Raw genomic sequence first — 23,493 nt, 5'->3', positions numbered from 1 at the left:
GGGCTTGGCCGATGGCAATAAAACTGAAGTTACCAATTCACACCCTGACAGTTAGAGGGTATTTTGTTTTTACAGTTTTCAAATTAAAACCAAACGGACTTTCCTTTGAACTCCAGTCCTGAAGCAAAGATCTTGATGAGATTTCACTCTCAAGAATACTTGAAAAATATTTTGAAAAACAGGCAGGATTTTGTGAACACTGGAGACGAAGACAAGCCAGGAGAGTTTGTTTTGAAAATTCAAGTTAAATTAAAATGTCAGAACACTACAAAGACAATATTATTTAATTACACACAGAACACTAGTAGCACTGAACAAAAAGAAAGACTAACTAGACAGTTACGTCTTTTATCGGGTCAAGCTGCTATCAGTACCCTATTTTCCCACAAAATACCTATTGATTTTACTAAAACCAATTGCTTGAATAGAAGCTCTAACACTATGTAAACAAAAATAGTTCAAAATAATCCATTAGAGTGGGCTATCCCTCCAGAGAAAGTAAGAATAAGGCTTATTAAATCCAGTCTTCTCCCTGAAAGACAACACCAATGGAATCCCATCCACAAAGTACTACAGCAGACCCCTTGCTCCCTGATTTCATTACATAAACAGAGATTGACTTTATCAGTCCCCAAGAGAGTGCTTTAGAAGTAACTCTAGCTGCTCTGTTTTCAGAAACTGTGTTTGGATTGTGCCACGCTCAGTTGGCGAGGTGAGCCGAGACCCGCGAAGACAAAGAGCCTAAACATCTGAATCCATTTGTGTTCCCCAAATTCTGAAAGCCAACAGCTGTGCTCCATGTGCTGCAAGGCTAAGCTTTGAACATTTAAAAATACATACTTTTTCCACTGACAAACAGAAAGTGATGGTATTCTGTGTTCTTTAATTAAAATCTGAGGGTTCGCAAAGGCTCCAGGACTTACTTTAAACCTTCCTTAAGACTGGGCTAGTTCTTTTACCATTAGCAAATAACACAGAATAGAGATTCTAATTCAATTTTAATCACCACCTTTGCTTTTATTTTGGAAACCCTGGACTAATCTTTTTCCTCCTAGAATATACAAAGAAATCTTGTGAAGAAAAGATTCAAAGGAGTCAACTTACAGCCCAAATTTAATTTCAAACTAAAGGGTCATAAGTTGAAAAGGGTGAAGAAAAAAAAAAAAAATAGAAGATGACGATCAACAAAATATAGCAAAATTTAAAAAGTACAATCCAAAGCTTCTTTAATTTCTGTTGAAGATTAAATATTCAAGTGAATATTTGTGTTTGTATGTATATATTAAATGTGGTTTTCACCATAGTGGAAAAAAGAATCAATTCAGGTGTTTATTTGCTCTTTTAGGCCAAGGCTTGGAAAACGGGGCTTGGAATCACTGGTTCTGCCAACACCCTAGGTGAAGTCACCCGCAGCTGCACGAATGTGAGTGGGCCTGATTCAAGTTCCCTCCCTTGACGCCCTCCTCCTGCGGCCATCAGAGAAACAGAGTGGGTACACTCTCATTTAAAGCTGTACTGGCTTTCCGTATCTACAGGAAAATGGATGATTCTTTTTAAAACAAAAAAATTCATAGATTTCTGAGAGTACTGTCATTTTAGTTACAGCTGACAGAAATTACACAACATAAAAGTCACCACAAATTCGTAAGTGTTTTTAAATAAGTTTGGATTTTACTGATTCAGAGAAGCTACGCATGACTGTGAAATACAGCACTAGACTCACAAGGTCACGAGTCTGTACAACCCACAATGTGCCAATGGATTTCTAGACTTTTCGCTAAATTTCATGTATGTGAGCAAGTGGCACAAGATCTGTGGTCAGCCCACCCCCTTGCTCCAGCACAGCCACCCCAGGTCACTCACATTTAGGCACAGGGTGCTCTCCCTAGAGTGGCCATCTGGTGGAAATGCCTACTGTGCTTCTGAAGCTGAGCCTCAGCGCTGCTGACTCTTTCTTTACCACGCTTTCTTCACTCTGCTTCTCTTCCAGCTGCTCCCATGCCGAGGCAGAATCACCCCCTGCACGCTCATTCCTGTAGTCAGCAGGCAAGTACTGAAAGCCTGCCATCTGCCGGCTTCAGTGCCAATACAGTCCTGGCCGTGCCATGATGAAAAGTAACACCGCCCATTTTGGTTCTCGGGACCTTCTAGTCTAGAAGGGGAGACAACCTTAAGGAAACAGCCCTACAGAAACATTACAAAGTATGGTGACAACTATGAAGAAAGAAGCACATCACAGCCAGACATAGAGAAGCCGAATCTAACCCAGACAGGCAGGGTTGGCATCCTTAGGGGAGATCTGAGGTTCTAGAGCTATCTATTCTAGAACTTAACACAACTTATACTGTCTGTGGACACACTGCGCTTCTCTCCCGCAACGCCCCCTTGGCCTCTTCTCAGCCCCAATGTTCCTAGGAGTTGGGTGTACATCAAGACTTTGCATCCTTGTGCCCAGGTAACACTTCTTGCCTTAACCGAGTTCTCAATAAATACTTACTGAATATTTATAGGATTAAACTACTTGTGTCATATTGGATTCCTTAAAAATAAACAGATCATTTTATGCAAATCAAAACTACCATGAGATACCATCTTACACCAGTGAGAATGGCACATATTAAAAAAACTAGCAACAGCAAATGTTGGCGAGGGTGTGGAGAAAAAGGAACTCTTCTGCACTGTTGGTGGGAGTGCAAACTGGTCCAACCACTATGGAGAGCTGTGTGGAGATTTCTGGACCTACTAAACATAGAGCTTCCACAGGATCCAGCAATTCCACTTCTAGGTATTTACCCAAAGGACACAGAAACATCAATTCCAAAGAGCACCTGCACCCCTATGTTTATAGCAGCACTGTTTACAATAGCTAAGCTTTGGAAACAGCCCAAATGCTCAAAAATAGATGACTGGATCAAGAAGATGTGGTCCATATACACCATGGAATATTACTCAGCATTCAAAAAAGATAAACACATGCCATTTGCAGCAACATGGATGGCGCTGGAAGGGATCATGCTCAGCGAAATAAGCCAAAAAGAAAAAAGAAAAATACCGGATGGTCTCACTCATAGCAGGAATCTAGAAAAATAAGGGACCAGGAAAATGAATAACTATAAGAAAGTGAAAATCAAAATCAACAAAAAACTATGAACCAGAGACACTTTTTGGGGGGTGGGGGCTGGGAGGGGAGGGATTGGGGTCAGAATGGGAGGTTTGCAATTGTATGGGGGAATATAAAAATAAAATTTATTATTTAAAAAAATAAAAAATAAACAGATCATTTTAAAGCTAAAAGGGTGTTGGACCTTCCCAGTTAGTATTCAGTTTATTATGGGTGGGGAGGGAGGGCAGAAAACTAAAGCAACATAAATCCAAGTACTGGTGATTAAAACCTCAACCTCAACCATCTTTTTTGGTTAAAATTCCCAAACTAAATATGAACAATTAATGTGTGCAGCCACATCCTGCGCTCTCGCTGATGAAGAATGTTTAATTACACTGAGAATGTGGACTCTCCGGAAACATTATTGGTTTGATTTTTTAACCGTTGTTAAGTTGAATCAGACAAATGCTAAGAAGAGTCTAGATACACAGCTCTAGTAAGTCGGTGACTGTCTTCAGCCTGATCATAGCCTAACTAGAGCTATTGTTTTTTTTCCAGTAAACATTTTTCAATGCCTGAAGACCTTAATCGTAAAAGTCTGCTTAATTATACCCCTGAGGGAAATAAGAAGTTAGCTATAACTTCATATTTATCCCAGGGGTGTGATCTTTGGTAATCATTCCTTTATTTCTGCCTGATGGAAAATTCATCACAAATGACCTAAATGCTTCAGGTTTAAGGATAACCTTTTCCCCTTCAACTGTGTAGCAGTAGGAGTCCTGCAGAACTCACATCCTACCCTCCTGAATGTCCTCGGTATTGTGCGTGCCCCCGCAAGGGGAACTTGGGAGAAAGTTCACGCAGCAGCTCTGAGGAGGGCCTGTGCCTCAGCAATCTCAAATAGCGTATTTCCCCTCCTACTAAATCATCACTTATGTAGATAAAAAGAACACAAACACTTTTAACTCAAACATAAATTATTTGTAAGGGGGGCAAACCAAGCCCTGTCACAGAATTTAGGTAAATTATCGTGAGAAATTTATTATATTACAAACATCAAGGAATCCTGGGGGACCACTTGAGGAATCTTACTTCTTCATACCTTTTAAGACATCCTGCCTCAAGTATCATATTGATCCAAACTCAATGAACCATATCATTAGCATAGAATTTAGAGCTATAAAGACCCTCAGGATCACTGCAACCATTAATGTCTCTCTAAATGTTACAACCGTCCTTTCTGTGGCCCATTACAAAACCATATATACATGAACCGCAAAACAAAACCTTTATGATGTAAGGATTCTTTAATATTCCCATGCATGGTTTGAAAGTGTTATTTAGGACTTAATTTCAAAATATATGTATGTATAGGAAAGGAAAGTTTTAAGTGGCTACACCACTAAGGTTCTTCTACAATGGTATCTCTTTGAATTTCCACAAAAAATACATTATCCTAAAATTTTAAGGAGCCAGTCATCACCTTTCCATTCAGTAACAATTTAGAGAAATCAAAACAGCACAATTATCTTGTCAGCTCACCATGCTGCAATGCTCTGGGGATAGTATAAATAAAACTGAAGGTGAAACTCACAGCTTCCAGATGTGAGAAAGTATAATGTGACATTACTATTATGCAGAGCCTGAAATCATGGTATTTGTATGGTTTTGAGCCTAAAAGTGTGGAGAATGAATGTTTGAAAGCTGTCAGCCTACAGGCTAGCTGCAGGCTACTGGCAATGCAGCATTTCAGAACAGCAAGGTGGTGCACAGCACAACCTCTAGCAACATTCAGCAGCATCACGAACTCACAGGCCTGAAGGTTTTTGATGTGCTTCAATCCACCACTGTTATCCTTTGGATGCTCAAAATGTCCATATTTTGGCCAATGGGAGTTAACTTAAGGTGGCTCCTGAGCCCTAGTTTATTATAGTTTCTGTGTTGGCTAACTTCACATAGCAGTCTGTTTATTAAAAGAGTTTAATTATCCTAAGATGTCAGTTTTTGAGCAATGGATATGAAAAGTTATCACCAAATAAATGAAGCTTGCATCCACTTATTTTTAACTTTAGTCTTGGGGAAACAGTACATTAACACAACCTCCTTCCTAAGTAACAGCATGAAGAACTTATGAGATGACTACAAAGAACCACATAAAATTAAGTGTATGTACTTTTAGCAAAATATCCAGCCTTAACTACAAGGCTTATTAAAAAAAAAACAAAACTGAAAATGAGAATAAATCAAATACACTGGGAGCAATAGAAATTATATTTTCAAATCAATTTTGAATAAAAGAACTAACAAATGTTTAATGTTTTATTTCTATAATATGAAATCACTAATTTTTAGCAAAGATCATATCCCTATGTAGTTAAATAATTTAAGCATTCATAACAGTAACAGAATAAACTATTTTATTGAGTGCTTACTACTGTAAGCTGGGACCTACACCCACTGCTTTACATGTGCTACCTCATCCATCCTTCCAATCATGCTATAAGAAGAGGTGACTACCATTTTACAGGTTAAGACATTGAAGTCTGTATAAATCAGAGACATTCAGCAGGGGAGGAAGAGGGAGTAGGATCAAAACAGGGGTGGGAACGAACACAAGGGTGAAATGGTGGGGGGAATTTCAAGGGGAGAAAGCCTACTTGGTACAAAACTGAAGAATGATGGAAAAAATATATTTTAAAAAAAGACATTGAAGTCTACATAGAGAAGGTATGAAACCAAGATTTGAACTCTGCTATTAGAGAACTTGATCTTGACTCTGCTTCCTCCTGGTAAAATGGTAATTTAATGTTTTAAATTATATCAAGAAATATTTTTATAGCCCAAGATTCAACTTTCCATCAAGAGAATGCATAAATATTTAAATATTCAATGTTTGCAAACAACTGGAATTAAGGTAAAAACGTGAAGGAAATAGGATAAGCACAATTTCAAAGACAACCTACTAGTTATAAAAAAATAAAAGCAGTTCTACAGTCAGAAGCCTGGCCAATATCACATGAACAAAGCAAGCAAACTCATTATCACCTATGATGGGACAAAATGACTTTTAGGGACTCCTGGGAGGTCCTGAGACTGACACTGCATCACCTGCATAGTATTCTGACCACAAAAATTATACCTGAACAAAATTATGAAAAATGATCAGACAAAAAAAGTCAGTGCTTATAAAAGAAAAAAAAATAAAATAAGAGCAAAGCTAGAGTTCTAGGTTAAATGATACTTTTAAAAATCATAATACCAAATGAAATATGTAATCTTTGATAAGATCCAGGATTGAGGGGTAAAGAAACATTAATTATTGGGCCTCCCTGGTGGCGCAGCGGTTGAGCGCTGGGTTGCGAAGCTCTGCAGCGCCGGTTTGATCCCCGGCTGCTCCCCGGCCACCGGAGGAGGGTCCCACATGGCACGCAGACCTCTCCTGCCGCCCGCTGCTCCCCTCAGCAGTGTACTTCGGTCCTTCTGCCTGCTCTGCTCCCCGCTCTGGCTCTGGTGAATTCTCTCACCCTCCCGCGCTTCTGACTGTACCCAGTGCATGTATAAACAAAACAAATAAACAAATATAATAAATAAATAAATAAATAAAACATGCCTCTATAAAAAAAAAAAAACTATTTTTAAAAAGAAACATTAATTATTGGACAAACTGGGAACCTTGAATACTGAGTGTGTATCTGATTCTATTACTGTAAGAATATTAAATTTCTTGAGAGTGGTAACAGGATAGCTAAGTATGAGACTATCCTTTTCTTGGGGAGATCTATGCTAAAGTACTTGGGGGTGAGATGCCATGATCCCCAACACTGCCTCTCAAATGGTTTAGAGGGAAATATATACATGCTGCCCCCCCACCCTCTAGAAACTCCCCATGTGTGCACACAAGGAGACATAGCAAATCTGGTAAGATGCTGGTAATCGTGACGCCAGGTGAAGGCAAATGAGTACTCATTCCATGGCTCTTTCAACTTCCATAGGTTTGAAATTTTCAAAATTGGGGGCGAAGATCAGAGTCAATGAAGATATACTACCGTTCACTGTGCACCTGTATTGCTTTTTTTCAAGAATTTGCACATTTGATCTTGCAGGACAGTCCTGTAAGTGGTTATCCTGTCCAAGAGCTCCCTGCAAACAGCGCCTATGTCTAATCCTGTAGCACCATGAAACTGATCTAGTCACAGCAGGTCCTCACAGTGCCTCATTCAGGCAGGTCTAGTAAATTCTAGCCCAATTAAACATTTGCTTTTTCCATGTCCACCATGTGGGTGACAAGTAATGGCTTTTAACTATACTATTTAGCACTCACAATAGAGTTACATCATGACTAACAAATTATAATGCTTTAAATTTAGAATAACTTCAAACTATGAAGCATGTGGAAAGTTAAGTTTTATAAAAGGAAAAAGTATACAAAGGTAATCAATCAGCATTATGTTTAGTCTGCAAATCACTGTGGAATAACTCATGGATTATTACCTCATAGAGTGTAAGTTTAAAGTTATGGAGGCGAGAATCCATTAATATTTGTATCCCAAGTTGACAGTATGTGTTCTAGAAACAGCAGGGGAATTCTATCTTCTAACTTCACATAGCAAATTGTCCTCACAGTTGGGTTCTGTGATTGCAGGCAAATGAAGGCTATGATGAGATGACGATTGCATATATGCGGGATTAGCAGGGGAGTGAGCTAGAAGGAGGTCAGTGGTGGGCTGGAAAGTGGGGGCTAGTAAATTCTAGCCCCCACAATTCAAGAATGATCTTTACTTATTTTTTTGGTGGTTGAAAAGAAATCAAGAGAGAAATAATACTTTGACATGTGAAAACTGTATGATATCCAAACTTGAATGTCCATAAATGAAGTTTTACTGGAGCACAGTTTGCCCTTTTGTTAACGTATCTCCCATGGCTCCTTTCACTGTCATGGCAGACCACGTGCTCATAACCCTAAAATACCCCTATCTGGCCCTTTACAGAATGGTGCCAGGGTGGGAATTTCAATTTCCAGTAGACAACGAGGACCCATATGTTTATCTTGTGATATTTATGGGGCTCTGCACATTTGTCCATGTTTATTTATAATATGCCTCAATAAAAAAGGTTTCTTAAAAAACAGTTCTTATTACTGCAAATTTAATATAAATGTATAAAAGCCATAACACTACCAGAAAGTTTCTAAAATTAAACATGTAAAATAGTGATTTTTTACAGTGCCACTGACAGAACCTGGGCTTAAACTGTGACAGTCCAGACTCTGATGGCCAGATACAGAATTTACAGATTGACCTGCAATTAGTCAGGAATGTCATTTAGAGATGGCTCCAGAAAACTAAAAGCAGCAGGAGACAGTAACAGCAATACCCAACTCAAGTTACAGACACGCCAACATAGACTGGGACTGAACACCAAATTCCAGGATGGCGGAGGACTGGAAGAATGAAGCGAACAAATATGACAACTCTGAAAGGAGACAAGCACAAGGCGCTTTCAGTGGTTCTCAAATCCTAAAACGAGAAAGCTGAAGGCTTATAAGCTACACGGAAATACTGATTTGTTAGACCTATTTGTCTAACAAGTCTACGGCAATCCTGTGAGAACTGGAACCACAATTTGCTTGAGCATCTTCAACTACATATAGTTTAAACAGGTCATTCAAAGTGAACAGATATAGAGGAGAATTAATTGAAAATGCCCGTTACATTGTGTGTGTGTGTGTGTAGGGGGATTCATACAAACATATCTTAAACACGTTAAGCTAAATAAAACACACTGCACATTTATTAAACGTTATTTGATTCGTGAGACGTTATTTGATTGTGACTTATGGTTACTGGGTCTTGAATATGTAGAGTAGAATCTTTCCAGATTTTTATGGATTTTCTTTTTACCCCAAACTCTTTCAGCTATCTCAGCCCAGCTAATTCGGCAGCAATTTACTGATTCATTTTTGGGCCTATCCAAAGTACTCAAATTAAGTTTACTACAAACAACTATTTTTCAAAACACTTCTCATCAGTTTACTTGATATTTGTTATATCATTAAAATTACAGGTAAAATTTAATTTAAAAAACTGATGAACAGGGCCTCCCTGGTGGCGCAAGGGGTTAAGTACCGCACTATGAAGCAATCCGCAGCCTCTGCAGCACGAGTTCAATCCCTAGCCGGCCAGGGAGTGGCCCACATGGCACAGCAGACCTGTCTCGCCGGCTGCTCCCCTCAGCAGTGCATTTCAGCCTGCCTGTTCTGTTCCCCACTCTGTCTCTGGTGAATCCTCTCACCCCCCTGCATCTCTGGCCTGTACCCCAGGTCTTGTATGCATAAATAAATAAATCTTTAAAACAAAAAACAAAGCTGATGAACATTAACCTGCCGACAGGCTCACGTGTAGTCTGCCAGCCGTAGCATTCAGGTGGAGGGAACGGAAGGAAGGCACCAAGAGATAAGCTGAACGGGCAGGAGATGGAAGCACTGGGTAGGGAGAAGCAAGCCGGAGGCCTGGCTCAAAACAGGGCACTACGCTGCCCCACTGCAGTGCCTACAGAGCTGTCATGTTCCAGGGACACCAAGGAAGGGAAAAAAGAACAAACAAGGCAAATGACAACTATCTATCTTTATATTGCTTGAGGTATTCCTCATTTTTCCTGCCAAACTACCCTCTTCTGAGAAATAAATTTAAAAATAGTAGAACTTTTATTTCCTTTTATTACAAAGGAGGCTGACATCACTGAGTTATTCAACTTTCCTTATTGTCCTCTTGAGATCTGACAAAGTAAGGCTGGGAAGTACTGAGAGAACAAAAGTAACCTTTTAGTACTCAATTTGAAGTTAAAATAGCCACAAGAGATGGACTCCCGACTCTGAGAGGGCAGTATAAAATGTATCGCTGCCTTAACAAAGCCAACAAACTATAGGAACAGGGAGGTAAACTTACATTTTATCGGTAAATATAGAGAACTAAAAGCAGTCAAATTAAATAAATTTCATGTAAGATTTTTAACAAATATGGAAACAGAAAATCAACTGGCTTATTTTCCTAAAACAGAAGCATCCTTTGTTATGTTCCTGTGAAGGTTTAATCTTAAGTAGCTTCTAGTACATGATGTTTCTTTACTCTCCTTGTACAAAAATTTCATTTTGCATAAGGGTGCAAAAGAACTAATTCTGCGATAAAAATCTCAAAAAAAAAAAAAAACCCAAAAAGATATATGACACACATTATTTATAGCAAAAAGAAGTGGAAAGAATGATAAATGATGGCACATTATTATATTACAACCCTCACAGACACAGGAGTTTATAGAAAATACTCATGGAGTAAGTGGGAAAAAGGAGAAAGAAAATCGTAAACATCACTAATAACAGCTGTGAGGAAACACATGAAGGTCCACAAAAGCCTAAGAAAATATGGCAAAATATCAAGATAGGTGAACCCTGGTGAAAAAAGTGTAGGCAATTTTTATTCTTAATACTCTTTATTTATTTGTTTTTCAACAAGAGGAATTATTTCTAAAATTTAAAAAAAAAAAAAAAAGCACAGAATGGGGTAGGGCAAACAGAAGCAAGAGGAAAATAACCATTTCAAGGAAGGCAAATCTACCACTGCACAAGTTATTCCACTCAATGACCTTTAATCATTTTCACAGAAGCGGTACAAATTCAAACTGTTGAGATTTTGGATATCTTTTCAAAATACTTACATACTTTACTTGCAAAAAGTTAGCGTGTCTATTCTTTCAGCAAGTCCACAACATTAAATAAAACACAAGAACCCTTCCACCCCTTGGAGCTGGTCATCCATATTACTCTCCCCTTGAAGAGGAAAATGGAAACCAGACACCCCGCCCCCAAGTGGCCACCACTGATGATGTCAGGAGACCAGTTGTCCAAAATTAACCCAATTCACATACGCACGCATGAAATGACAGTGACATCATCCTCTGCTGTTACATCAAGATTTTAAAATCTGAAAATAAGGAAAAAAAATGCCGGTCGAAGAAGAGATGAAATATGGACTCAATTAGCCTGTGATGACTCAGTGGGGTTTAAAACCTAGGAAAGTCTTAACACTGGCAGTTTCCTATAGGGGCAGCAGCACATGAAGCAGGTGCAGGCCTGTCCCACCTACCCACTGTCTGTCCATCTCCACTCCAGCAGGAGTGAGTTTTAGGGACAGGGATGGGGTATTTAAACCCTTCTACTCTGTAGCTTCTCAGCTATAAAATGGTGAAAATAACACCCATAAATAGGACTGTTAGGAGAACTGCCTGAAAGAACAATTATAAATGCTTACTTATAAAATGCACCCAGAATAGAATCAACTTGTCTTCAAATGGATAAAAAAATATATGTGGATGTAAGTGTACAAAGGCACATATTCAAGTATCTCCGCATATACTGGGTGAGCGAGCACAAGGGAGGCAGGATGGAAAGGGAGCGACAGCTGGACTAACAGACACAGCAAAGTGTGTAAAATGTTCCCAGTGGGTGACTATGAGTCAAGGATCTGCAAAGTATACTTCTATCCCTTTTACTGCAACTTCTTAAAAGTCTGAAAATATTTTCAATAGTTTTTATTTGATTTAATATATTTAACTTAAATATATGCCATTTAATACATTCAATAAATAGTTGAGTATTAACAACAATACAATAATACAATAATACGGGCCTGAACCCTCTGGTTTTACCATCTCACTTAGAATACTAATTGTGGGCCTTGGGCCGTGCTGGGGAATGGCCAGGTTTCCAGAGCTGAGCTGGATTAACCTCCATCTACGTTTACCCCAGGCTCAGAAAACAAGTAAAACTGCTGGCCAGATTTTCAGCTAAAACTCACCAATCCTATTAAACTGACCCGCAAAAAAGAATTTAACAAAGCCTCTGGGAATGAGTTTATTAGTTTTAATGTGAAAAAAGCAAAAAATGCTTAGCATCTAGATTCTTCTTTCTAGGATTCTATGTCCAAAAATATGAAAAATATGTTATCGTTCTCATGATGCTGCCCTTACGAGCCAGGAGCTGTGCCACTTCACAGGAATGTACTGGAATGCGGGGCTACAGGCACAGACAGGGCAGAAAAGTCGCTTCAAGGAGGCTGATTCCAAATTCTCCACTCACAGGGGTGGCGGATGAGAGTTGACCCCATCACCCCAGAGGCGCATACACATAGCTGGGGGTGTCCAGCTACTGGTGGTTTTCTCCACTGTTCACCCAAAATTGATGGGAAGGAAATTTAAAAACTAAAAGAAAATCAGTACATGCTCACACAGAAGCCAGAGGGATCTAAAAAACACAGGATCTTCTTTTCCTAAGCCTCTGAGTATTTGCCCATGAAGGAGGCCAGGCAGCACCTGAAGAGTCTGCCTACCTTGAAATCCACAGGAATGAAGCTATAGTTTGTTTAAGGAAGTGATGTTTCTGATTTTCAGTGTTTCCACTTACAAAATAAGCTGAAACAAATATTTTTGTCCCCCAAAACAATTGCTAATGATAATGATTTTACTGAGGAATGACTGAAAGACACACATTTTTTCACTGTATATTTTTTCCCTTCTCTTCAATCCTTTGCCATAATTTGATTTGAAATTAAATCCAAAACTTTGCCTAGCCAAACATGCAGTAAGAAGCAGCAAACCCTGGGAAATTGCTGTTCAAATTAAGTTAAACTTAGTTAGTTCCAAGTTATAAAAGCAAATATTATGTATCCTAGGAAAAACTGTAAACTCATTACTACCACCTTGACCTCCATTTTCAGATTCAGGCAAGAATGAGAGGGCCTGCTCTGTCTCTAAGGTGTGAGGCCCTTAAAAATGTGTCTCTTTCATGACCACAAAGAATCTGACCACATCATTTGGCTTTTCAAAATTTTCAGGGAAAAATATTCTCAACCTCAGTAATCGGTTTCGGTATTTTCAAACTCCAGATAATAACCTCTACCAGCTGTTGACATTAATTTTGTCAGTTACGTGCAGCTTTCTCTCATTAAACAGGACATCGAGTCCAGACACAAACATGGCCCAGAAGTCCCTCCTTGGAACCCCCTCATCACAACTGAAGGACAAGAGCTTGCAAATAGAAAATGAAATGTTTCACTAAAAAAATTATTATATTATGAATATAATAATTATTATATTATGAATATAATACGGGAATTTATCAAGTCCTACTTACAGGGAATATTTTAGCAGCTGTTCCCCGCCTTACTCTCTCTCTCAGCCTTGGGTGGGCACATGGTTCGTTGACAAGAACGGCCCACAAAGGCACTGACCACTGCCACTGCCCACGCAGGGACAGGCACAGGGAGCCACCGCGGCGCAAACCTGGTCTCTTGTGCATCCACACTGCTCACAGACGAATGTATTGGTTTGGCTCTTTGCATTGAGGAAACAAAGAAATTCAGGCAGGTGAGCCCGTAAGTGGCAGGTACTAGCGGAGGAGAGGAATAGAGCATTTTAGGGAGGCACTTAAGAAAATGAGGGCAGCAACATTACCCATGCAGGGTCAGGCTCCAGAGAGCCCCAGTCCCAGGGACCCTCGAGGGAGCGGAGGAAAGCCAGACAAAGATCGAACTCAAGAGCTGGCAAGAGGTCTACGGGTCACTGTGACCCCAGCAGCGGGGGCTCTGGTGGGTATTTTCAGCCGCTCCCCTTCTCCCTCTCACAGCTTTCTCATCTTGGTATCATCTGACTCCCAAACCCCTTGAAAGCCAGATGAAAGAAACCTACCGGACTCTGTCCTCGGTATCAACATGCACATTCACAAAAACACGCTTGTAATTCACCGCTTGTGGACCGGTGTCAGTGAAGCACTCCTCTACCTCGGGGCTTTCATTACTGTTTGTGAGGGGGAGTGGAGTCCTCCCGCCTACTGGTCCAAATGGCCAAGGTACGTGCTGCTGAGCACAGCAACCTGAACTCAAAAGCTTCACTCCTGACAACATCCACAGAAACAGCAATTTCCCGCAGCAAAGAGGCAGAGGCGTGGCGGACACCTGAGTGCACCGGACTTCTCTGCGCAGAACAAACACAGTAGGGAAAAATGGGGAGGGGGTAAGTGCCGATCCCCACATGGATCACAGGTTAGACTATATCTAGGACTAAATACTGGTTGAAGTGATACTGAAAAAGCGGGGTGGTCACGCCAGACAGGACGCGCAGCATGGGAGTCAAATGTAATCCTGTCTTACAAGAGAGCAGAGCCGGGAGCAGCGGGAAGGAGAAAGGGCGCGTGCCGAGAGGGCACGGCTGTGCTGAAGCTGCACAGGGAGGAAGTGGGAAGGGAAGCCCCGAAGACCAACGTAGGAATCTGAATTTAAGAGAACCGTGCGAGACAGGTTTTCTAGCAAAACAATTTTCACACCGTGTCCATTGTCCCTGACCAATTCTGCGGTTGAGACTGGACAGGAGCTGGAAGGGAGCGAGGGGCCAGCGGGGAGGCCTCCTGCAGCAGCATCATCACTTTCAATTGCCTGCTGAATGCCCCACTACAGATGCTGTTTCCCTTCAGTTAAGGCCACAAACTGAAGACAATAAGGCTTTTGAAAGTGTCAGGTATGAAAGTTTTACAGTTGCTTTATTCTTCTAGAATGGATATGGTGAGGAAAGAAGTCCTGAGCCAAGATGAAGTGTGCTGGGGTGGGGGAGGGTGGGAATGGGTTTTCACTGTACCATCAATACCAAGGAGGGATACTAGGCAAGAAATGTGCTTCATATGCTACTGTGGGATGTGCCAAACACCTCTGTCCAGTCAAGCCGCCGCACCGGAAAATGTGTCCGCAACACTGTGCTGTGTGTGCTGAGAAAGAGCAAGTGGATTTAGCCATAGGGTAAGAATAGCTCAATTCACTTGGTTATTAGGAAGCTATCATTTCTTTTTATTTCTGCAACGACAAGAAAAACAGAATGATTTAAAAATACTAAAGAGAGACCCTGCCACGCACATCAGAACTAGAAGAAAGCACCACATGTTGAAAATTTTAACCTTTTGTGTGGTTGCTGCTGCCCTTCATCATTCGCTAGACACATCTCATTGTACAGAAACATTAAATTACCCTTCAGCTGACATGAAGGCCACATTGAGCCCCCAAAGAAAATTTAAGGCAGTCCTGGGGTCATCAATGAGTTTACAGCTGCACAGAGGCATGAATTATACACGGGAAACTTCTCTCCGGAGTATCACATGGGGTAGTTTATCTCAAGACTGTTATGGTGAACCCACCGTTACTCTTCCTGGCAGTTCTTTTTTGACAACAGTTGTCAAATCACCCAACGTAATTCAAACTCAACAACTAGAAAAGCCTTACAAACTGCAATGGCAAGTGTGTGACCCTTTAGCAAGGGTTTCTCAATCTGGGCAATACTGACATTTTAGGCCAGAGAATTCTCTGCTGCCAGAGGCTGTCCTGTCCTGTGCATTGCAGAGTATTTGGTAGCACTCCTGGCTTCCCCGGACGAGATGCCAGCAGCACACTCCGCCCACCACCTCAGCCCCATTATGACCATCAAAAGATACAGGATTGCAATGCAAGAGTAGCATCACTGTTTATCTGACAACTCGAATATAACAACTTTCTCATTACTTTTAAATAAATATCTTTAATTAATGTAATTATAATTATTGCTGTAATTATAAAAAGATTCCCTAAAGAAATGCCAAATGATGCCACTTTATTTGGCACAGTTACACACTTCCACCTAGCTGACGATCAAATGATTCACTATCCTCAAATCTCTAACCACCCATACCAAATATTTAACATTTACTATAAATCAGAGATTGCTGCTAAATAAATAATAAATGAGCTCAAACTCCTCGATAAGCTTAGAGATTAACGAGAAAGACGGGAAATCAAGTATTTTTACTGTAATACAGTATGTCAGATCACAGCCTTACAGTGCAAGCACAGCACACGCTGGGGTCCAGGAGGCAGGCAAGGCAGCCAGCCGCTGTCTGACACAGAGTAGGGCTCCACAAACACTGACATAAACACGTGCAGGTCACGGACACCTACAGACATCGAGGGCTTGAGAACACGGTCAAAGTGCCAAGAAATTACAAAAATTCACAGAGGGGAGAGACATCTCCAGCTTCAGTACCCAGGGAGTACAGTGGGTGGGGGCTGAAGAGGGAGACAGAATAGCTTCGCTGAGGAACTGGTACACGAGCCTGGTCTGGAAAGGAAACCACAACGACAGGCACACGCAGGGATGAGTGAAAGACGTGAGATGAGAGAGACAGCACCGAGTACAGGGGAAGCGAAGTTCAAGGGCACAGAGCACAGCCTGTGGCAGTCAGAGAATGGGGCTGTGCACAGCGGGAAGCAAACGTTCTTCTGCAGCAGGTTGGGGCACAGCGCAGATGTTAGTGCTCTGCCAAAGCTCCAGAGATAACTGCTGTTTCTCAAAGGTTAGGAATCATGTACGATACCAAGTTTTCATTTCATTGTGGAAAGAGAGGTGACAAGGAGGGAAAATAAAAGGCAGGTGATTAAAAATGCTTTTCTCCCCCAGTGAACATTTACTTTAACTAATGTGGAAGTATTTCGGGATTCTCCTAAAATAAAAGCTATAAACACCTTCATCATAATCATATAATCAATGCCATTTATGTGAGTTTCAAGCTTTAAACTCTGAAGTTTACTGAAATTCAAGTGAGAATAAATGCAGAACTTGGGCAAGTTAGCCATACTGAGCTTCAATTTTCTCCTCTGCAAGGAAACACTCAGCACACATGACCCTTCAAGAAGCGCCTCTGATGTGGCAAAAGGCTACATACGACAATTTCAGAAACAGGAAATCTATGATGAGCATGTGAATTTTTTACCTCCCCATGCCTCTAGGAGGCATCAAAAAGCCCTTACTAACATCACTCTGTGGTAACTTTTCTACTGACTATGTCTAATTCATTGGACAGTTAACATCAAGAAAAGTAGATGATGAATCAAAAACTCCAGTGTTTTGTTCTGTGCTGTGGGTAGGTGATGAGATCATCTGTGTTTCTTTCAGCCCAGCGGTAGCGAAGTCACCACCACGTGCACCCCAAGGCATCCCCCTGGGCTGTAGGACGGCAGTAAAATAACATTTGTTAATTTGTCTGGTCAGGAAACTTTGAAAAGCTCAGGAGCTTGGGGATTTCAGTAGCATGTGATTTTGCAGATACAGCTCTGTAAACTCCAGTTTTTTTGTAGGTACTTTTCTATCAGGAATGCCAAAGGCCTTCTTGTAGGCAAACTCCTGCAGAATTCCAGGGTCTGGCTGACCACCATCAAGCTGAGGCACAGAGTTTAAGAATGATTAATCACAGATGAATTACCCTTTTGTTTCCGTTCTGATATTTCAGAACCTTTCTGATGTTTCCACTATCTGATGTCTGGCCATGTCATGATACCAAAGCAGACTGCCTGCAACTGCTGTTTACTTTGGCCTGCACACAAGTCTGGATAAGGAATCCAGTCAAAACACCTTCAGATCACAGAACGGCCTTACAGCAGTACTGATAGGCCACACGGAGAAGAGAGTTTTAAAATTACACCTAACCCCATTTCTATGCAATCCAATTTTATGTTTAAATGAAATCATGGAGTTCTGAAATATATGGGAGACGGTCACAACAGGGAATATAAACTAAACTTTACATGCAAGTAACAAACATTCTAGGGCCTCCCCGGTGGCGCAGCAGTTGAACGCTGGGTTGCGAAGCTGCCCGCAGCCTCTGCAGCACCGGTTCGATCCCTGGCGCCCGGGTGAGGGTCCCACATGGCAGGAGGCAGACCTCTCCTGCCGCCCGCTGCTCTCCTCAGCAGTGTACTTCATCAGTCTGCCTGCTCTGCTCTCCCCTCTGGCTCTGGTGAATTCTCTCACCATCCCGCGCTTCTGACTGTACCCAGTGCTTGTATAAATAAATAAATCTTTAAAAAAAAAATTCTGAAAGCTTTTCAATAAGCTTTTAAAAACTTTTTTAAAAGTTAGCATATATAATAACACACACACATATAAACCACAGGCATGTATATAAACTGTGATACACTTACAATTTAACAGTTCAGTCTTTAAAAATCCTGTGCAGGTGTCTGCACTCTGAACCCCTGGCACCCCAGGAAGCACCCCCAAGAGGAATCAGATCTAGCCTTAGAAGACAAATTACTGGCAAGAGTGACTTCCAGGCTGCAAAAGGATGGATGAGGAGTTTGCAAGTACAGAGGACTGGCAAGGGGAGGAGAAAAACAAGAGAACTTCTCTCAGGTGGGAAACCCCAGTTGAGAGACTACTCCATCAGTCTTCTAAATTCCAGGCCCCACATAAGGAACTGTAGATATGAACTTCTTCAATATGACTGGCAGCAAATTTAATAAACAAAAACCAGGCAGCTCTAAGGTGAGAAGTCACCTTCCCATTCATCACCAGGCTCTCACATGTGAAAAATAAGCTCGAGGCTGACTTCACATGGGATTCTCGTGAGTTTTAAAAATCAGATTCCTGGGCCTCCCCTGGTGGTGCAGTGGTTGAGCACTGGGCTGCGAAGCTGCCCGCAGCCTCTGCAGAGCCGGTTTGATCCCTGGCCGCCAGTGAGGGTCCCACATGGCGCAACAGACCTCTCCTGCCGCGCCCGCTGCTCTCTTCAGCAGTGTATTTTGTCAGTCTGCCTGCCCTGCTCCCCGCTCTGGCTCTGGTGAATTCTCTCACCCTCCCGCGCTTCTGACTGTACCCAGTGCTTGTATAAATAAATAAATAAATAAATCTTAAAAAAAAAATCAGATTCCCATGTACAAAATCAATTATTCAAAATCTCTGAAAGAGGGCCCTCAAGCATTTTCAGAAAGCTGCTCAGGTCGTCCAAAGTACAGCCAAACTGAGGACAGCAGCGACTCAAAAGCTAAGCAACTCTGCCCCAGCTGTTGCTTTCCTGAAATGACCCTAGATCTCCTCCCCCGCTACCTCTGTCATTCAAATCTTCACCTAAACATGACTCCTCAGAGGACCTCCCTAGACCAAACCTAAAGCAGTCAGACCCAGTTAATATTTGGCACCTCTCGGGACATTTCTTTATTAATACACTGTTATGTCCTTATGAAAATGGAAGTTCCATGAGACCTGAATTTGCTGGTCTTTATGATCTTATCTATATCGTTAGGGATCAAAAAACTGAAGAGACTCATCAACCAAATACAACGTATGGACCTTGTTTAGGTACTAAGTCCAACAAACTAACTATAGAAATATTACGACTGGGGAAATGAAAGCACTGACTGGATATAACAATATGTTTATATTAATACTTTTGAAGTGTGATAGCAAGACTGTAATCATGTGCTCTTATTGTTTAGAAATACACTAAAATACTTAGAGATGAAATGACAACCTGAATTAGTTCCAAAATAATTCCAAAGACGGCGGTGGTGGGAATAAGGGGTGAAGGAACAGATGAAATACAATGTACTGATAATTGCTAGATCTGGGTGATGGGCACAAGGGGTTCAATTACACTTTTCAATATGGCATGTTTTTAAATTTCCCATAATTGAAAAAAAACATAATTTATGCATACGAATATATTTTTAAATGTATTAAATATATTCCTTTACACATGCCATGCCCTCGGCTCCAAAACTATCAATGACTCCCAGCTGACTGGAGCACTCAAGGTCCTCCCCAGCTCTTTGGTTAGTCCTGCTTATGTGAACACATCACAGGCGCTGTCTCCCAGGAATCCCTTCACATGCTCCTCCTTGAAACACGCGTCCCCTCACGCCACCATACCTCTCGGGCCTCTCCTGCTTAGGCCCCTTCCTCTTCCACACCTGCGTAGCAAACCCCACCACCTCCAGGTCACTTACCAGACCACAGTAGAATCTGGTTTTATAAAAGGAAAATGCCCCCAATCTTCACCTAGATTCAAGTTTTAAGTGGAAGAGTCATGCTTATATTCTTATGCATCTTTAGAGCTTACAGCTGTGCCCTAAGCAGAACAGGCTTGGTGGTTGTTACTCGGGAGGGAGGGACTCGGGAAACCTGCTCCTTTATACTGCTTCTGCCCACTCCAGCTTTTACAGTGGGCTACTAACACTTTCATTAGAGAGAGTCATAAAAGGTAAAACCTTAAAAAAAAAAAGGTTCTAAAACATACTTAAATCTCCCAGTAATCTGAGGAATTACAAAGTATGAGCATTACACACCACAGAAAGCTTGATTTCTGAGATAGCAAATAGGTTTCCTTAATTCATCCCCACTTCAAAGGTCCAAATCCTGTGCCCTGAGATAAAAAAATCAAACTAAAGATTCATATTTCTATAATGAAATCCTTATAAACATTTGCAAATATTATATTGTCAAAAAGATAGCTTCCTGCTTATGAAGAGCCCCACTTTTTCTGGACTGTTTTGGGGACCAAAGGAAACAAAACTAAACCTGAATGGGGGAGAAAGAATGGATAAGGATGTACCCAGAGAAGGTAGATTCCCTTACGGCTGTACTGTGCTACCCCAAGTGAGCAGGGTCCTACAGAAAGTTCCTGAGTATATCTGAGATTTCTATAAATTCGATTAATTTCTATAGATTAACCAAATATTAAGTGCCCATGTGTCAGGCACAGCTCTAGGCAGTGAATGAACTAGATCCTATGACAAGTTTATGACATTGAAAAATAAATTATGATTTACACTGAAAACACACAAGCCAGTTAAACTAAAATGAGGAGAAACTATGAAAGCACTAATTTTCATCACACAAATACATAGACACGTGTGAAAATAAACTTTACCTTGTATTTCATCTTGGGACATGAATGAATGTAGAAACCCATGTAATAATAGCTGAGCTGAGATGCCTCCTCATGAAGTTGCCTCGTAAAAGCAATTTCTCTGTCAAAAGAAGAATGAAGCCAGTCAGTTAATTCCAGTTCCAATATTCAAAGAACTATGTAATTGGATGACAAAATTTAATATTAAGCTATAAAAAAGATCCATGTATCCAATGAAAAATAATTTTTAAAACACTGTAAGATGATTGTTAATATAGAGACACACACACACATACACAAAAACCCGCTAATTTATTTTGAGAAAATGCATCTAAATACTTTATAGGGCATGGTAGTTGATCCAAAATTCAAATACCATAAAATTAAAGAGATCTAATTAATATAATATTGTTGTTACTCATTACCCCTGCGAAGCTGCCCACAGCCTCTCTGCAGCGCCGGTTCAATCCCCGGCCACCAACGAGGGTCCCACATGGCGAGACAGACCTCTCCTGCCACGCCCGCTGCTCCCCTCAGCAGTGTATTTCATCAGTCTGAAAGACTGGGTTTAGCAAGTTAAAAATAGTACAACAAACTATGGAAAACTCAAAAGCCAAAAATTTCAGGGAAAATACTGTTATGACCATTCGCAATCAAACACTTTCAACTGAATAAGTCTTTCCTATGTCTATATGCTACTCTAATATTTATTTTCCCCACAAAGAAGGGAAAATTATGCTAATCTCACCACTTTTTCTCTACTTGTTGGCACAGGTGAGAATTACTTGAACAAAGAAACTGTCAGCAAAGTTTATGCTTAAAATGGCTTGAATTTGTATAAGATAAATGTGGGCACAGAATTTCATCTTATTTGCCCAACTGAGTGACTGGTCATACTTGAGAGCTTAAAGCAAAGCTTCAGTACATTTCTAAAGTATGAGAAAAGTTGTTTGGTCTGTCTATGTTTCTTGAAGGTTTTCTTGACTTGTTATTTTTTAAAAATAACAATAGATCCTTGAAATTCAAGGAGAAAATTTATTTTTCAAGGAAATATCCTGCACATTTCGCAGGTTCAAATTTTAACTGTTGAAGGGCTATTGCCCTAGAAATGTATCTTGACTTTCTTCCCTCCCTGCCTCTGATCCTCTCCCTCCTCCTCCCCCGCAGGATGTCTCTGATTTAAAATTGTCCATTTTTGCTTTGTTGTGTTTTGTACTGTTATTATTTTTTTACACTGATGTCTTACTGGGTTCCCCTATATTCCTGCTATAAGTGAAACCATCCGATATTTTTCTTTTTCCATCTGGCTTATTTCACTGAGCCTCACTCCTTCTAGCTCTGTCCACGTTGCTGCGAATGGCATGAGTTTATCTTTTTTGATTGCTGAATAATATTCCACTGTGTATATATGCCACATCTTCTTGATCCAGTCATCTATTTTTGGGCATTTGGGTTGTTTCCAGGTTTTACCTATTGTAACTAGTGCTGCAATAAACATAGGGGTACAGGTGTTCTTTTCAACCACTGTTTTTGTGTCCTTTGGGTAGATCCCTAGGAGTGGAATTGCCGGGTCGTATGGTAGCTCCATTTTTAGTAGACTGAGGAACCTCCAGAGAGCTTTCCACAGTGGATGGACCAGTCTGCACTCCCACCAGCAATGTAGGAGCATTCCATTTTTAACCAAATCCTCGCCAACATTTGTTGTTGCTTGTTTTTTTGATATGTGCCGTTCTTACTGGTGTAAGATGGTATCTCAGTGTGGTTTTGATTTGCATTTCCCTGATTATAAGGGATGTTGAACATTTTTTCACATGCCTGTTGGCCATTTGCATTTCCTCTTTGGAGAAACGTATTTTAAATTCTTCTACCCATTTCTTGACTGGATTGTTTATTTTGTTTTTGTTGAGCCCTGTGAGTTCTTTGTATATCTTTGTGATCAGTCCCTTATCAGCTGAATGGAATGCAAAGATTTTTTCCCAATCAGTGGGGTGTCTCTCTGCTTTGGTTAATGTCTCTTGTGCTGTGCAGAAGCTTAAAAAGTATTTTTAACCCCAAGCAGACTATAAAAAATAAACCTTACTATTCCTAGAACTCATCCACTTTCAAGGTCCAAACAAACCCGGGACCACCAGCACTGACCAGGACAGCGCAGACGCTGTGGTCCTCCTCCAGCTTGTTCCGCTCGGCTCAGTTAGCTGCATTACTGCTCCCACAGTTGTTTAGGCCTCAAACCCATGAGTCATCCCTAACTGACCTTCTCTCATTCCTATGTTTAATCCACTAACAAGTCTAGGTGGTTCTATCTCCAAAATACAGCCTGCATCTGACCACCTCTCACCATCTCCACTTCAGGTATTTTGGTCAAAGCCACCATAATGGCTTCCCTGGGGGACAGCAGTCGTCTCCTGACTGGTTTCCCTGTTTCCACTCTTGCTCCTCTGTAACCCCCACAGAGCAGTCTCAGTAGCCTTTCCAACATCGACCCGACCAGGTAAGTTCCCATACCTGTCACCCTCACCGGGGTTAGTGTCACTCTTGGGTGAAAGGCCCTCCCTCCTCCACTGCCCCCTCTTCACCAGCACCGCCTCTTCTGCACCCCTGTGGCACTCATGCAACACAGCCTTCCCGTTCCCAAGACCACCAG

General features: G+C 41.1%; 1 protein-coding gene across 5 annotated transcripts in view; it reads right to left on the bottom strand.

The window, feature by feature from the left end:
* ATE1 (arginyltransferase 1) overlaps positions 1-23,493 on the bottom strand; it is a gene marked incomplete at both ends in the record, with an annotated part of 98,590 nt that overhangs the window by 33,241 nt on the left and 41,856 nt on the right. For all 5 annotated transcript variants that reach the window (XM_084245772.1, XM_084245771.1, XM_084245768.1 and 2 more), the window contains one exon: positions 20,871-20,970. In XM_084245772.1, the coding sequence (XP_084101898.1) occupies positions 20,871-20,970 (100 nt within the window). The remainder of the gene's footprint in view (positions 1-20,870; positions 20,971-23,493) is intronic.

The sequence above is a fragment of the Talpa europaea genome, assembly GCF_964194135.1.
Source record: "Talpa europaea genome assembly, chromosome: 10".
Taxonomy (NCBI): domain Eukaryota; kingdom Metazoa; phylum Chordata; class Mammalia; order Eulipotyphla; family Talpidae; genus Talpa; species Talpa europaea.
Note: the sequence above shows the minus strand (reverse complement) of the source record. Positions and strands in the feature narration are given on the sequence as shown.